This window comes from Schistocerca cancellata, chromosome 2, assembly GCF_023864275.1.
Source record: "Schistocerca cancellata isolate TAMUIC-IGC-003103 chromosome 2, iqSchCanc2.1, whole genome shotgun sequence".
Taxonomy (NCBI): domain Eukaryota; kingdom Metazoa; phylum Arthropoda; class Insecta; order Orthoptera; family Acrididae; genus Schistocerca; species Schistocerca cancellata.
In genome coordinates this window covers 398,354,263-398,368,755 of record NC_064627.1, presented here as the reverse complement: position 1 = coordinate 398,368,755, position 14,493 = coordinate 398,354,263, and the positions used below count along the sequence as shown (strand labels likewise).

At 37.3% G+C, this 14,493-nt stretch overlaps 1 protein-coding gene across 1 annotated transcript in view; it reads left to right on the top strand.

Annotated features, from left to right (window-relative positions):
• Window positions 1–14,493, top strand: part of LOC126161827 (regulating synaptic membrane exocytosis protein 2) — a 1,269,779-nt gene that overhangs the window by 483,194 nt on the left and 772,092 nt on the right. The window contains 3 exon segments of the mRNA XM_049917929.1: window positions 251–292; window positions 295–368; window positions 370–439. Of these exon segments, the coding sequence (XP_049773886.1) occupies window positions 251–292; window positions 295–368; window positions 370–439 (186 nt within the window).

The following is a 14,493-nucleotide window of genomic DNA, read 5'->3' as shown; positions in this document are numbered from 1 at the left end:
CTTCCTATTTTATTTTTTATTTATTTTGCTTTGTATGATGAATATGTCAGTATATGATTAGGCGTATAATAGCCTGAGTGACTTATTAATTACGTATCTTATGTGGAGATCTGTATTTTTCTTTCATTTCTTGTTTAATTTAATTATCACAAATGAATAGTCTGTCACTTGCAGAATTATTGTATTAAGTTGACACACAAAATTCTGTGACATTATACAATTTTTACACACATTGGTTGTTCTTTAACAGGTGATGAAGTTATAGAATGGAATGGTCGTTCCTTACAAGGAAAAGTTTCCAGGAAGTATATGACATCATCGCAGAGTCAAAACAGGAGCCTCAAGTGGAACTTATAGTATCTCGTTCCCCTAGGCAGTCGGAGAGCATCTCAAGCTCCTTGGAGGCAGGCTCACTCCTCACCCACCCCCGTCCATAAAGGTAACTGAATACATAGTACAGTTTTGCAACAGACAGCAGGAATCAGTTACATAATTCTGGAAAGCAACAGAATCAGTTCTCGGAAACTGAAGCATATTTCAGTTTATTATAATAGGTTATCTACATTGTTGCCTTCTTTGTTTCAAAATAACATCTGTTTCTTCCACACTGTTTTATATTACGTGCTTTACTTTGTACATAGGGTACTCATATAATTTTGAATTGTGTAAACAATGATCTGTGAAATTAATTTCTGCAGAACCCATTTTTAACACATAATATTTGGTAGTATAGTAATATATGCATGTAACATTATAGTAGATGAATATGATTGGTCAGGAATCACACAATCATGGATTTAAATTTTTTTCTTCGTACATGTTTTGATACATATATGATTTTGGTGTGTTGTTATGTGTTGCATACTATTTTTCTTCATTGTACAGGTGTGTGCTGTTCATCTGAATTTTTTGATTGAACTGTGTGCTTTCTTGACAAGAAAATATGTCATTAATATTCCAGGTGTTACAGCACAGTGAGAGATCATTGAGTTGTGTGTGAGCTGTTGAAGCTATGGCTGTGTTTCTTTTTATTATGTACATATTTTTGCTATAACAATTTAATCTTTTAGTTCATGCACATGCATAATGGGAGCAACAACTTTATCTTAAGTGAAGAAAGTTATATAGTGATTTTTATTTGTTTTTCCTCACCTGCAGGTTTCAGCACCCAATGTGGTCATGTAGTCAATGTATTTTCTGTTATTTTTCTCTACTAATTTCTGATGTAGAATTCTTTTCTGTATCTTTTAGCAACAGGTTTCCATCTTCATCTGTCGTACAAGGCTGAATTTGTGTCTCTTATATCTCTCTCACATTAAAACGTACATCATATAAAATTCTTTCTTGTTCAGAGTTTTCAAACTCTTCCAATTTCTAACATAATATTCTCTGTTCTGTTTCCATGCAAATAATCAAACACAGTAATCTCACTACCCTAGAATTGTAATCTTTTTGTTGGTAGTTTTGCTGCAATTAATACAGTTAAAGTGCATTGATTTTTAAAACTATTTGTGTATTTAATTTTAGAATTTGTCTTCCTTTTTGGATAGAGCATAAAAAATGCAGTAGTAAGAAAGCTTAGTATAGTATGTAAAGTCATCAAATATTCATAAAGAATGTTCAGTATACTTGAAGTAAGTATCATTGCAGAAGACAGACGCTACAACACCAATTCTTGGATGGCTGCTGATAGAAGCATAGAGAGTAGAATACGTCTAAATCTCAAACTTTGAAATCAGTGGTTGCCTCATATGGAGCAAAATGGAGCAAATACTTTGTGTGTGATATATACTTCACCATGTCTGCCAAAGAAGTGGGTTTGGGGGTAGTGGGGCACCATTAATTATTATAAAACCGAGCAATATGAGTCTTTTGCCTTTTTTATTAACTGTGCTCATTTGCCTCAGTTTTTGCTGGCACACTTTTATACCCTTCTTCTGCTGTACATATTGTTATTCAGATATTTTTGTTTAATATTTTAAATATCTACTTCAGAACCAGGATTCTAGATCTCTTCACTCATGTGTCACAGGAATTAAATCTGAGAGAGTCAGTTAAATGCATTGATATCTGAACATTATTCTGTAAATTCTTCTATGAGGCACAATTCTCTTACAACATGCTTATTGCCAGAGAGGAAGGGGGGGGGGGGGGGGGGGAGCAAGAGAAAGAGGTGGAGAGAATACTTTATGGATTATGGTTGTTAGAATGGTAGCTAATGACCAGTACAAAAGTGCTTGGCAAACTACATTCAGACATGAAGCAGAAAACTGAAATCTGTCAACATTTTGAAGCAAATGCAGAACTTATTACGCATTTCTCTACATTATTGGACTATCTGTACGCTGAAATTGCAGACCCCCACCTAGTAAAATAAATGTACGTAACTACGGGATATGTTACGCACTTCTTTTCAACTATTATTTACTATACTTGCACATGAATGAAATAAACTTCTTAAGTAATTCCTGAATAATTTAATATAACTTGCAAAGCAGCAGGTTCTCTGCAAATTAAAATGTTTATATACAATTATGCAAGCACATGGAGTGCAGGTCATCACTGTTACCAATAAAATAATCAAATGTTTGATTGTTGTTGCATAGCATACAAGATAACTCTGTAAAAACCATGTCTTTCCACTAAAGTATTCTTGTTGCCCTCTCTACACTTTTTAATATTTCCTTTTGTGCTGAAAATTACAAAGAGCTGCAAAATGAATGGATGCATCAAAATCTGGTTAACCAGTTGCTTGCTATTGGTGGCACTGGGTGACACAATGAAACTGAAATATGAAATGTTGTGTTATACTGTTGTGAAATGTAAATTCACATTTATTACCTCTTTTATACCTCATTTTGCATCCATTTGACACTCTTTCTGAGACAGATTTTCTATGCTTCAGTACGATATCGATCTATATCTGTATGCATACTCTGGAAGCCACAATATGGTGAGGGGCCGAAAGTACCTTGTACCACTACTAGTACTTCCTTTCCTTTTTCACATGCAAATAGAGTAAAGAAAAAATGACCTTCTACATGCATCTGTAAAAGTTCTAATTTCTATTATCTTTATTGTACTTATGTGAAATATATGTTGGTGGCACTAGGATAATTCTGCAGTCTGCTTGAAATACTGGTTCTCTAAATTTTCTCAATAGTGTTCCCCTAAAAGGAACGTTTCCTTTCCTCCAGAGATTTCCATTTGAGTTCCCAAAGAATCACCATAATACTTGTGTTTTGATCAAACCTACCAGTCACAAATCTAGAAGCCCACCCATATATTACTTCAGTGTCTTCCTTTAATCTGATCTGATGGGGATTCCAAACAGTTCACACTAGTGCTCTAGACCGTTCTCCTTTCCTACTGCAGCCCTTACATGATCATTCTATTTCATGTAGCTTTGCAACATTACATCCAGGTATTTAATAGATGTGACTGTGTCATGCAGTACACTAATGAAGCTGTATTTAAACATTATAGGACTTTTCCTATTCATCTGCATTAACTTAAATTTTTCTGATGTCACCTTCTCATACACCACAGCGTCACCAGCAAACAGGAGCAGGTTGCTGTTCACTCTATCCATTAGATCATTTATGTATGAAGACAATAACAGCAGACTTATCACGCATCCCTGTGGTACTCATGACAAGACCCTTGTCTCTGATGAACATTTGCTGTCGAGGTCAGTGTACTTAGGAAGTCTTTGAGCCATTCTCATATACGAGTACCTATTTCATATGCTCAAACCTTCGTTAACAATTGGCAGTGGAATACTGTGTCAAACACTTTTAAGGAATCTAGGAATATTGAATCGCAGAATATCATTTGAGAAAAGGGCTGTGTTCATTTCATTTCTTGTTTCTGATTTTCTCTATTTGTATCCATCCCTTGCTACCTTCCCATAAAAGGAAGTTTTATCTCATTTCTTCTGTTGTTTACATTCCACAGTGTTTTAACATTTTACTGACTTTAAACAATAGTGTTTATCAGTTATAATATTTGTTATTAGACCAAGAATCAAAACTTTTCAGCTGAAATAGGAAGTAGGCATTTAACATACTAAAGTCCATTTATTGTATTAGACATCCCTACCAAATGTTTCAGTTGCATCATTAAATGCTTATTGACATGTGGTTAAACAAAGCTGTTTGTGCATTTGTTGTTATTACTAGAACATTGTTGCCACTTTTCACTGTCAGTTATTTAACGTGTAATGAAACAAATGGTGTGGAATAGACAACTTCATCTACAGTAATATACAAAGATAATTATATTTTATGCTTTCATATCTTTAATGAAAATTTATATGTGTGGTGGCACTGACAAATGGTGACACTTAATGTGCACTGTGCTCTGAAGGACTATGAAGTGATGACATTCAGAGCAACAAAAGCTTTGAGTATCTTACCTGGTTTTGCATGTTACACTGTAAAAGAATAGTACATTATTGAGAATTTTGTCACTGTGACTATATATTCAAGATTTTCAGAACCCATTATTTGAAATGACTTGTAACTGTTATTGAAAGAATGCAGTCCATTGATATTGACTGAATAGTGACTGCTGAGCCCATTGCTAAAGAGTGGTGATGTGGAGGCTTGTAATCACAGTGCTGGGCTTGAACTTCCAACAAATTGGACGTAGTGAAGAGTCTATTTGTCAAAGGCCTCAAGGTTGTTACTGAGACTTTCTTCAAAAATAATCAAGGCAACTCATATCATATAAATGGGAAGAAGATTTCTATCTCAGTGACAAATTTGAGGCAAATATTAAGCAATCCACCTGTAGCTAGTGGGCTAAGTTTTGGAATATAATCATCTTGAAATTATACGTTTCTTTCAGACAGGGTGTATGGGTAGTGATTCACAGCAGAAGGCTGTAAGATGACTGTAAAATTCTGTGAGTCCAAATCTTTAAGCAATTAAAATTCATAGAAAAAAGTGATATATTGACAGTGACAATTACAAAAGCTGATAAGTAAAAGATACAAATTAGAGGTAATAGTTACTTTCTGTTAATTGTGATTATTCTAAGTGATAATGCAACAGTGATGATACATAGGAGAAACATTATAAATTTTATAAGACACTTGGATCATAAGCAAGTATAGTCAAGACTTCACTGCATTCATTTTTTTTTGTATGTGTTATAAAACAGCTATTGTACAGCCAGAATTGTATATTACCAGGCAGAAACAGCCTTTCCTGGTTACTTCAGGAAAGTATACCAAGAACAACTAGTTCTAATCCAGTAACATTGATTATTTTGGGAATTACTTCTGGATTACTTAGTATATATAAGTTAGAAGACAGACAGACAGTGTGGAATGAGCTACTGCTGCTTCTTTTATACTACTCAGTTGCTGTTTATAACTAATACTTCAAACAAAGCATTACTTTACACACTCTGCTGTCAGCTGTCTGTCTCCTGACAAAGTCAAGATTTTGTTTGATACAAACATTAAAGTTAGGCAGAACTTACATTCCTGACTCCAATTATTCTGATAAATTATAATAGTGGCCATGAGGTATATTTTTAACTTTGTTATTGAAACATTTGAGGATCCTTAATTTCCTGGTCATTGCATGAAAAATGATTTCCTTACAGGAATGTAAAGAATTAAATGCTCTCATCACCCATAGCTATTCCAAGTATGGAATGTTTTTGCAATTTTTGTTCTTTGAGTAAATGCATTCTGTTTCAGTATAAATACAGTTTCATCAACAAATTCCACACCCAATTCTTTCGCCAAGCTCCTGATGTATTAAGTAAAAACCAAAAAGTAGCTCAGCAGTCGAATCCTCTAACTTCTCTGTAATATGTGGTTACATTATGAAAGCTTTATGTGTTAGATGTTAATTCCATCAGTATAAATACAGTTTCATCAACAAATTCCAACAACAACTCTTTTACCAACCTCCTGACATTTTAAGTAAAAAATCTAACTCTGTTATATGCTGTTACATTAAGAAAACTTTTTGTATTAGATGTGAAGTCCATCAAATTGTTAAATTGTTTGATGACAGTGAATGAAACTAAACAAAATGATCCAGTTAAATTTTTTCCCAGACACAATACAACAAGTGTGTGATATAAAGTGTAATTTTTGGCCAGAGTAGTAGCATAATTAGTAAACTATATGTGGTGCTAAATATGCTGCATTTCACTGAGGATGAGAGAGAATGGTTTCTTTACATAAAATAAGCATGGCACTGATTCTTTGAACTCTACCATTTGGTGTACAAAAATACCAAGAAACAGGAGAAATGAAATTTCCATTACCAATTTGGCCCATGGCCTCGTGTCTTTTTTCCAACAACTATTTTTACAAAAATTGAGACAAAAGCACCACACTTAAACAGAGAAATGATCTGTAACTGACCAGTAAGACTTAATTTTTGACATTTATACCTGACGATTAAATCAGGAGAAAAGAAACAGAAAAATAAAACTACAGAAACATTAGATCACTTACAGCACATATTATACAGTGAACCTTAACTGAGACATACCATGGTGGTTATTGACTTCTGTTTTCACATACTTGTGCATTTTGCCTAATAGCCTAGCTTGAATTAATAGTTGTTCTCTGGTAGGCACAGTCCTTTCTTTTCAGGTCTGTGTCATCTTTGAATTTTACAAGTCATCTGTTTCAAAAGATTTTCAACACATTTTTACCATACCATGTATTTTTCTTCAGGGTGTTATAATCTTATTGATATTTGTTTATGAAAGCTTAGCATTCAATGTTGTTCACTTTGTTACTCCATGGAAGTTTTATGTTAGATATTTGTGATTTTGACTGTCTCATGTATATGGCAGTTTTCAGTGTTAATGTACTCTCCATATCACTTAGGATTCTCTGCATTTTGATAAGCTCCTCTTTAATTTCCTTTTCATATTAGTCTTTTATTTTTCATACCTTGCTGTCATTAATTTATTTATCTTACAGTATTATGAAATTGCTACTCTCACTATACTGGAAATGGTAAGTTACACACAGGCACCAACAAAAATACTGCTAAATGAGTAAGCTTTTGGTCAGAAGGCCTTCTTCTGAAATAGGAATAGATAAAACACACACACACACATTCACCCAAACATAACATACACAACCATGATCACTGTCTCTGGCCACGGAGGTCAGGCTGCAAGCAACACCACATGATAGGAAAAGCAATATGGGTAGTGGGGTTAAGGAGGAGGCTGGGCCAGGGAAGGGGAGGGATAGCAGTGTAGGGCTGAGAGACAGTGAAGTGCTGGTTGTGACAGTAGGCATAGCAGCTAGGTGCAGACGACAGGTTAAATTGAGGAGGGGTGGAGTGGAGGGGGGGGGAGGGGGGGGGGGGGGTGTAAAAGAACAGAAGTAAAAAGACTTTCAGTTTGTTGGTGGAATAGAAGGCTGCTTGGTGCTACAGTGGGAACAGGAAAGTCGGTGGGTGGATGAAGGATAATGATTAACAAAGATTGAGGCCAGGGCGTTTACAGGAATGCAGGAGATATTGCAGGTGGAGTTCCCACCGGACATTTCAGAATAGCTGGTGTTGGCAGGAAGGATCCAGATGGCACAGGCTTTGAAGCAGTGACTGAAGTGAAGAATGTTGTGTTGGAGAATGTGCTCAGCAACTGAGTGGTCCAGCTGTCTCTTGGGCACAGTTTGTCAGTGGCCATTCATGCAGACAGATAGCTTGTGGTTGTCATACCCATGTGTAATGCAGCTCAGTGGTTGTAGTTTAGCTTCATGTTACTACTTTCACAGGTAGCCCAGCCTCTGATAGGATAGTGATGCTTATGACCAGACTGGAGTAGGTGGTGGTGGTGGGAGGATGTATGGGTCAGTTCTTGCATCTAGATCTACTACAGGGAGGCAATGGGTTGGGACCAGGGATGGAGTAGGGATGAACAAGGATATTGTGTACATACATACATACATTAATCCTTGTTCCATAGATCGTGAATACGACATTTCTTAATTATGTGGAACATGTCACTTTAACATAAGTTTTCTTTACACAAAATAAGTAATTAATTAATTATTATTTTTATTTATTTATTTTTTACAGTTACTGCTTCACATCTAAGAATTCATCTATTGAGTGGAAGGAGTTGTCATTCAGAAATTCTTGTAATTTGCTTTTAAATGTTGTTTGGCTATCTGTCAGACTTTTAATACTATTTGGCGAATGACCAAAGATTTTTGTGGCAGCATAATTCACCCCTTTCTGTGCCAAAGTGAGATTTAATCCAGAATGGTGAATATCATCCTTTCTTTTAGTGTTGTAACTATGCACTTTGCTGTTATTTATGAATTGAGATGGGTTATTAATGACAAATTTCGTAAGTGAGTATTTGTATTGCAAAGGTACTGTGAGTATCCAGAGTTCCTTAAATAAATGTATGCAAGGTGATCTTGGGTGGGCTCCAGCTATTATTCTGATTACACGCTTTTGTGCAATGAATACTTTCTCTCTTAATGACGAATTACCCCAAAATATGATGCCATATGACAGCAGTGAATGAAAATAGACGCAGTAGGCTAATTTTATCACCAAAATTTGCAATAACCCTAATAGTGTAAGTGGCTGAACCTAACTATTTCAACAGATCATCAATGTGTTTCTTCCAATTCAATTTCTCATCAAAGCATGCACCCAGAAATTTTGAGCATTCTACCTTAGCAACAGACTTCCGTTCATAGTATATATTTATCAATGATATTATGCCATTTACTGTACAGAATTGTATAAACTGAGTATTCTCAAAATTTAGTGAGCACCATTTGCAGAGACCCACTTAATAATTTTCCGAAAGACATTATTTGCAATTTCCTCAGCTGATTTTTGCTTCTTAGGTATGATTACTATACTTGCATCATCAGGAAAAAGAGCTAACTTTGCATCTTTATGAATATAGAGAGGCAAGTCGTTAATGTATATTAAGAACAATAAGGGACCCAAGACTGAACCCTGTTGGACACCATTCTTGATACCTCCCCAATTAGAGGACTCTGCTGGTTTTTGTAGACTATCTGTACTGTTAATTTCAACCTTCTGCATTCTTCCAGTTAAGTATGAATTAAACCATTTGTGCACTGTCCCACTCATACCACAATACTTAAGCTTATCTAGAAGAATTTCATGATTCACACAATCAAAAGCCTGTGAGAGATCACAAAATACCCCAGTGGGCAATGTTCGGTTATTTGTTGCATTTAATATTTGATCAGTGAAAACATGTATAGCATATTCTGTTGAAATACCTTTCAGAAAACCAAATTGACATTTTGTTAGTACTTCAGTTTTACAAATATGTGATGCTGTTCTTGAATACATTACTTTTTCAAGAATTTTTGATAAAGCTGTCAGAAGTGAGATTGGGTGGTAGTTGTTAGCATCAGGTCTATCCCCTTTTTTATGCAATGGTTTAACAATAGCATATTCAGTCTATCTGGCAAAATTCCCTGTTTCAGTGAGCTACTACATATATGGCTGAGAATCCTACTTATTTGTTGGGAACAAGCTTTTACTACTCTGTTGGAAATGCCATCAATTCCATGTGACCTTTTACATTTGAGTGAAATTATTATTTTCCTAATTTCAGTAGGAGAGGTGGGTTGAATTTCAGTTTTATCAAATTGCATAGGTACTGCCTCTTCCATATACTGCACTGCATGTTCTAATGAATAGCTGGAACCTATTTTCTCTACAACACTTAAAAATGATTATTAAAAATGTTTTCTACTTCTGACTTCTTGTCAACAAACTTTTCATCATGTTTGATAGAAATACAGTCTTCCTGTGCTCACGGTTGCCCTGTTTCCTTTTCACAATATTCCAAATTGTTTTAATTTTTGATACAGTGCAGTAGTTTTTATAATGTTTCATTGTTTCGGGATCATTACTCCTCCTCCTAGCTATAAGATACATTTCCATTTTCTGTTTACAAGATATTTTTATCCCTTTAATAAGCCATGATTTTTTACATGGTTTCTTACAATTATATTTCACTGTGTTCTTAGGGAAACTGTTTTCAAATATACACACAAACGTATCACGAAATAGGTTAAATTTTAAATTAGCATCATGTTCCCTGTACACCTCAGCCCAGTCTAACCATTGCAAGCTTTCCCTTAAATTTTGAGGTGTTAAATCGTTAACGGAACACCTGTTAAATCGTTAACGGAACGCACTATTTTGGAGGACTGTTTTGCATTACTGTATGGAGCTATATCATATACTGTAACTAGCTGTGCATCATGATCAGACAGACCATTCTTAACAGGAAAAGTTTTTATTTGATTAAATTTATCTTGGTCTATGAAACTATTATCTATCAGTGTGCTGCTTTCCTGTACCACCCGAGTAGGAAAATCAATAAATGATGTCAAATTGAAAGAACCAAGTAATACTTCAAGGTCAAGCTTTCTATCTGACTCTTTCAGAAAATCTATGTCGAAATCCCCACAAACAATAATTTCCTTTCCTTTGTCTGACAGGTAGCTCAACAAAGAATCCAAGGTTTTCAAAAATAGTTGAAAATTTCCCAATGGGGACCTATACACAGTTACAATTATAAAAGTGCCTTTATTTAGTTTAAGCTCACATGCACATGTTTCTGTGTGTTACTATACACAAACTTTTTTAGTTTCCAAATTTTTCAGACTATGACTGATTTTAACGTATATGGCAACTCCTCCTCTCTCCATAGTGTCTCCACTTACATGAGCTAAAAGCTTATATCCACCTACATTTACCATTTCCATACCTGTGACTATATGATGTTTAGACAGGCATAGTACATCTCTTCCACCCTCAGTTTCTAAATCTTCTATACAAACAAGAAGCTCATCTACTTTGTTTTTTAATACCTTGATATTCTGATGCAATATATTAACATTATTTTTTACTGTGCTTTTATGTGAATCTTGTGACATACCAGCATTATGTTTTACTGTACTGTTATGAGACTCTTGTGATATTTTCACATCTCTAGTACCTGCCTGTCTGAACTTTTCACTTAGCTTAATTTCAATCAGTGTAGGATGATTGGATACTGATCTTAGCCTAAATAAGTACTCCCATGAGTTTCAGTCTCCCCCCCCCCCCCCCCCCCCCCCCAAAGATTTTGATATCATCCTAGCCAGTTTACCCTTCCCTTTCCTATTGAGATGCAGGCCATGTCTTGTGAAGTACCTCCTACCAATACCATCAACAGGAACCAAACCCATGCTTGACAAAGTAGCCGCCCGAAGCAGCTGATCTAGCTCCATGTTGACCCTCCTGACAGAGCTGTTCAATTTGGGCTGATCATGCCGCATGAAAGCATGAACCAAGACAACATTTGTATGGTTTGTTGCAGATGGTATTTTTACCAAGTCTCACTCAATATTGAAACCCTGATTCCTATCAGTACTGTTTCCCGCTCCACCCAGTACCACAACACGATCCTGCTTTGTTAAACCTTTGCACAATGATCCTTCATCCTCTATCACTTGGCTAAGACATGTACTGGGCTTGAAAATACTTGTGACGTGGTACCTGTCACCTAATTTTTCCTGCAAAATTTGGCCCACACCTCTTCCATGGCTACTACCTAACAACAGAACTTTCCTCCTACTTTCTACTTTTTTTGCAACAGTTGGTTTCCTAGTGAGAGTCTGTTGATTGCTGACTACACTTACATCTACTTGAGCCTCTTCCTTAGCTGATTGAGGTAGCAAGGCAAACCAATGATGAATGTGTCTGATACTGTTCTCTTTCTGTGGCCCCTGATCCTTGCTACCACTTCCCACCTGTCTTCACCCTCCTCCCTAGCACTAGCCAGTTCAGCCTGAAGGACTCTAATCTTCCCTTCCTGTTCCACTATTTCCTATCTCCTATCCCTTGAACATAATCTGCAATACCATGGAAGAGACCAATTTACTTCCCCAATTCCCATGCCACTACATTCACCCCAATGTAACCATCTGTCACAACAGCTGCACAGAACCCCAGAACTGACTTTCCTATGGCAGCTCAAACACTTCTCTCTCATGGTTGTTTACAATATTTTTTACAAAATTTATCTAGGCAATAACAATAATATTCTATTAGCTACAGATGACAAAAGCCACTTAAGTTATGTGGAACACTAATATACATGTATACTATTAATATAGTAAAGTAATGCAATTAAACTAATGTTAAAAATCAAAACTTGTATACCCCAAAAATTAGGCCTTAGATCGTGTATGCGCAATACGTACTTTACGCGTTTTGAAAGGAAATATAAGATAGAACTTAAAACCTATAATTCTCCAAGTAGATGCAGTACTATTAAATATGCGTGTAATGAAAACAACCTAAATTCTTCACTTAATACTTAAATAAATGTCTTAAATTTGTATGTAAACGTCTAAAGTATGTGGAAACTGGCCCTTATGTTGTTCAGTGGGGAGCAGAATACTACTGTGGGAGGGGCGGGGAGACTAGTGAATAGGACGTTCCTCATTTCACAACACAATGAGAGGTAGTTGAAACCTTGGCAGAGAATGTGATTCAGTTGCTCCAGTACTCAGTGGCACTGAGTCATGAGATAAATACTCCATTCTGGCAAGATGGTGGGACTTTGGGGGCTGCTAGATGACTGGAGAGGTAAGGCACAGGAGATGTGTTGCTGTACAAGGTTGTGAGAGTAAATTTGGCCTTTGAAGTCCCTGGTGAGACCTTGATATAATTCAAGAGGGACTCCTTGCCCCTTTGCAACTGGTTATTGTGCCCTTATTGAGTGAATATCTGCTCTATTACACTAACATTTTGAACCTATTATCCACAACCTACCCTTCTACATGAAAGACAACAACCATAACTTCCACTGACTCTCCACAGTTGCTGTTCCTTTATCTCAGGGTGCCCTGCTTGCCTGCAACCTACCCTCCTATATGAAAGACAACAACTATTACCTCTACTGACTCTCCACAGTTCCTGTTCCTTTACCACAGCATGCTGTGCTTATCAGTATTGGTGCCACTTCCCTGTCACTACATCCCTAATGCCTGTGGCCTTGTCGCTATTGAATACTTCCATTCCCAATTCCCGACAGTTTCCAAACTTGCAGCCTTCTTCCTGGTCACCATGGCCAGCCATATCTTCACCCATAATTATTTCATCTTTGAGGCATCACCTACGAACAATCCAGAGTATGGAAATGGGCACCCACATGGCACCATCCTATGCCAACCTATTCATAGACCATCTGGAGGAATCCATCCTAACCATCCAGAATTCCAAACCCCTCACCTGGTTTAGATTCACTGATGGTATCTTTTTGATCTGGGTAAGGGTGAGGACATACTGTCCACATTATTCCAGAAACTCAACACCTTCTCTCCCATTGGGTTCACCTGGTCCTTCTCAGTCCAACAAGCCACCTCCTCAATTTTGACCTCCACCTCAAAGATGACTACATCAGTACCTCCATCCATATTAAAACTACCAACCACCAGCAATACCTCCACTCTGACAGCTGCCACGTATTCCACACCAAAACGTCCCTTCCGTACAGCCTAGCGACCTGTGGCTGTTGCATCTGTAGTGGCAAGAAGTCGCTCTCAAAATATACCAATGGTCTCAATGAGGCCTTCACATACCGAAATTATTCTTGTGCGGAAACAGATCTCCCATGCCTTCTCTCTCCAGTCACCCACCATTTCCTTAAGTTCCAATGACCAACCACAAAGGAGCATTTCCCTTGTGACTCAGCAGCATCTGCCATGGTTTCAACTACCTCTCGTCGTGCCCTGAAAGGAGGACTATCCTACCCACTAACCTTCCCAGCCCTCCCACATTGGTATTCTGCGATCCACCAGACCTGCACAGTATCCTCATCCAACCCTGCTTCACCCCTGCTCCCAGCCTGTTGCCTCATGGCTCGTGTCCCTGTAATAGATCTATATGCAAGAACTGACTCATACATCCTCACCACCACACACTCCAGTCTGATCGCAAACATCACTTATCACATCAAAGGCAGGGCTACCTGTGAAAGCAGTCATGGAATCTACAAGCTGAACTGTTGACCACTGTGCTGTGTTTTGTGTGGACATGACAACCAACAAGCAATCTGTCCGGTTGAAAAGCCATTGACAAACTGGACCATCCATTTGATGAGCACACTGCCCAACATTCTGTTCTTCACTTCAGCTTGCACCATCTGAATCCTTCCTACAAATGCCAGCTGTTCTGAAATGCACATGTGGGAACTCTCCCTGTAATATATACCACATTCCCATAACCCCTCTGGCCTCAACATCCATTAGCCACTGTCCCTTATCCAATTCTTCCCTTCCCTGTTCCCACTCCATCACTGCACGGTCTTCTGTTTCACTGACACATGCACAATCTTTTAACTGCTGTCTTATCTGGTCTTCCCCTTCCCTTCCTCTTCCCATCCTCCTCTTTACCCGCACCACCCAGATTGCTTCTCCCATCATTCATTGCTGCTCAC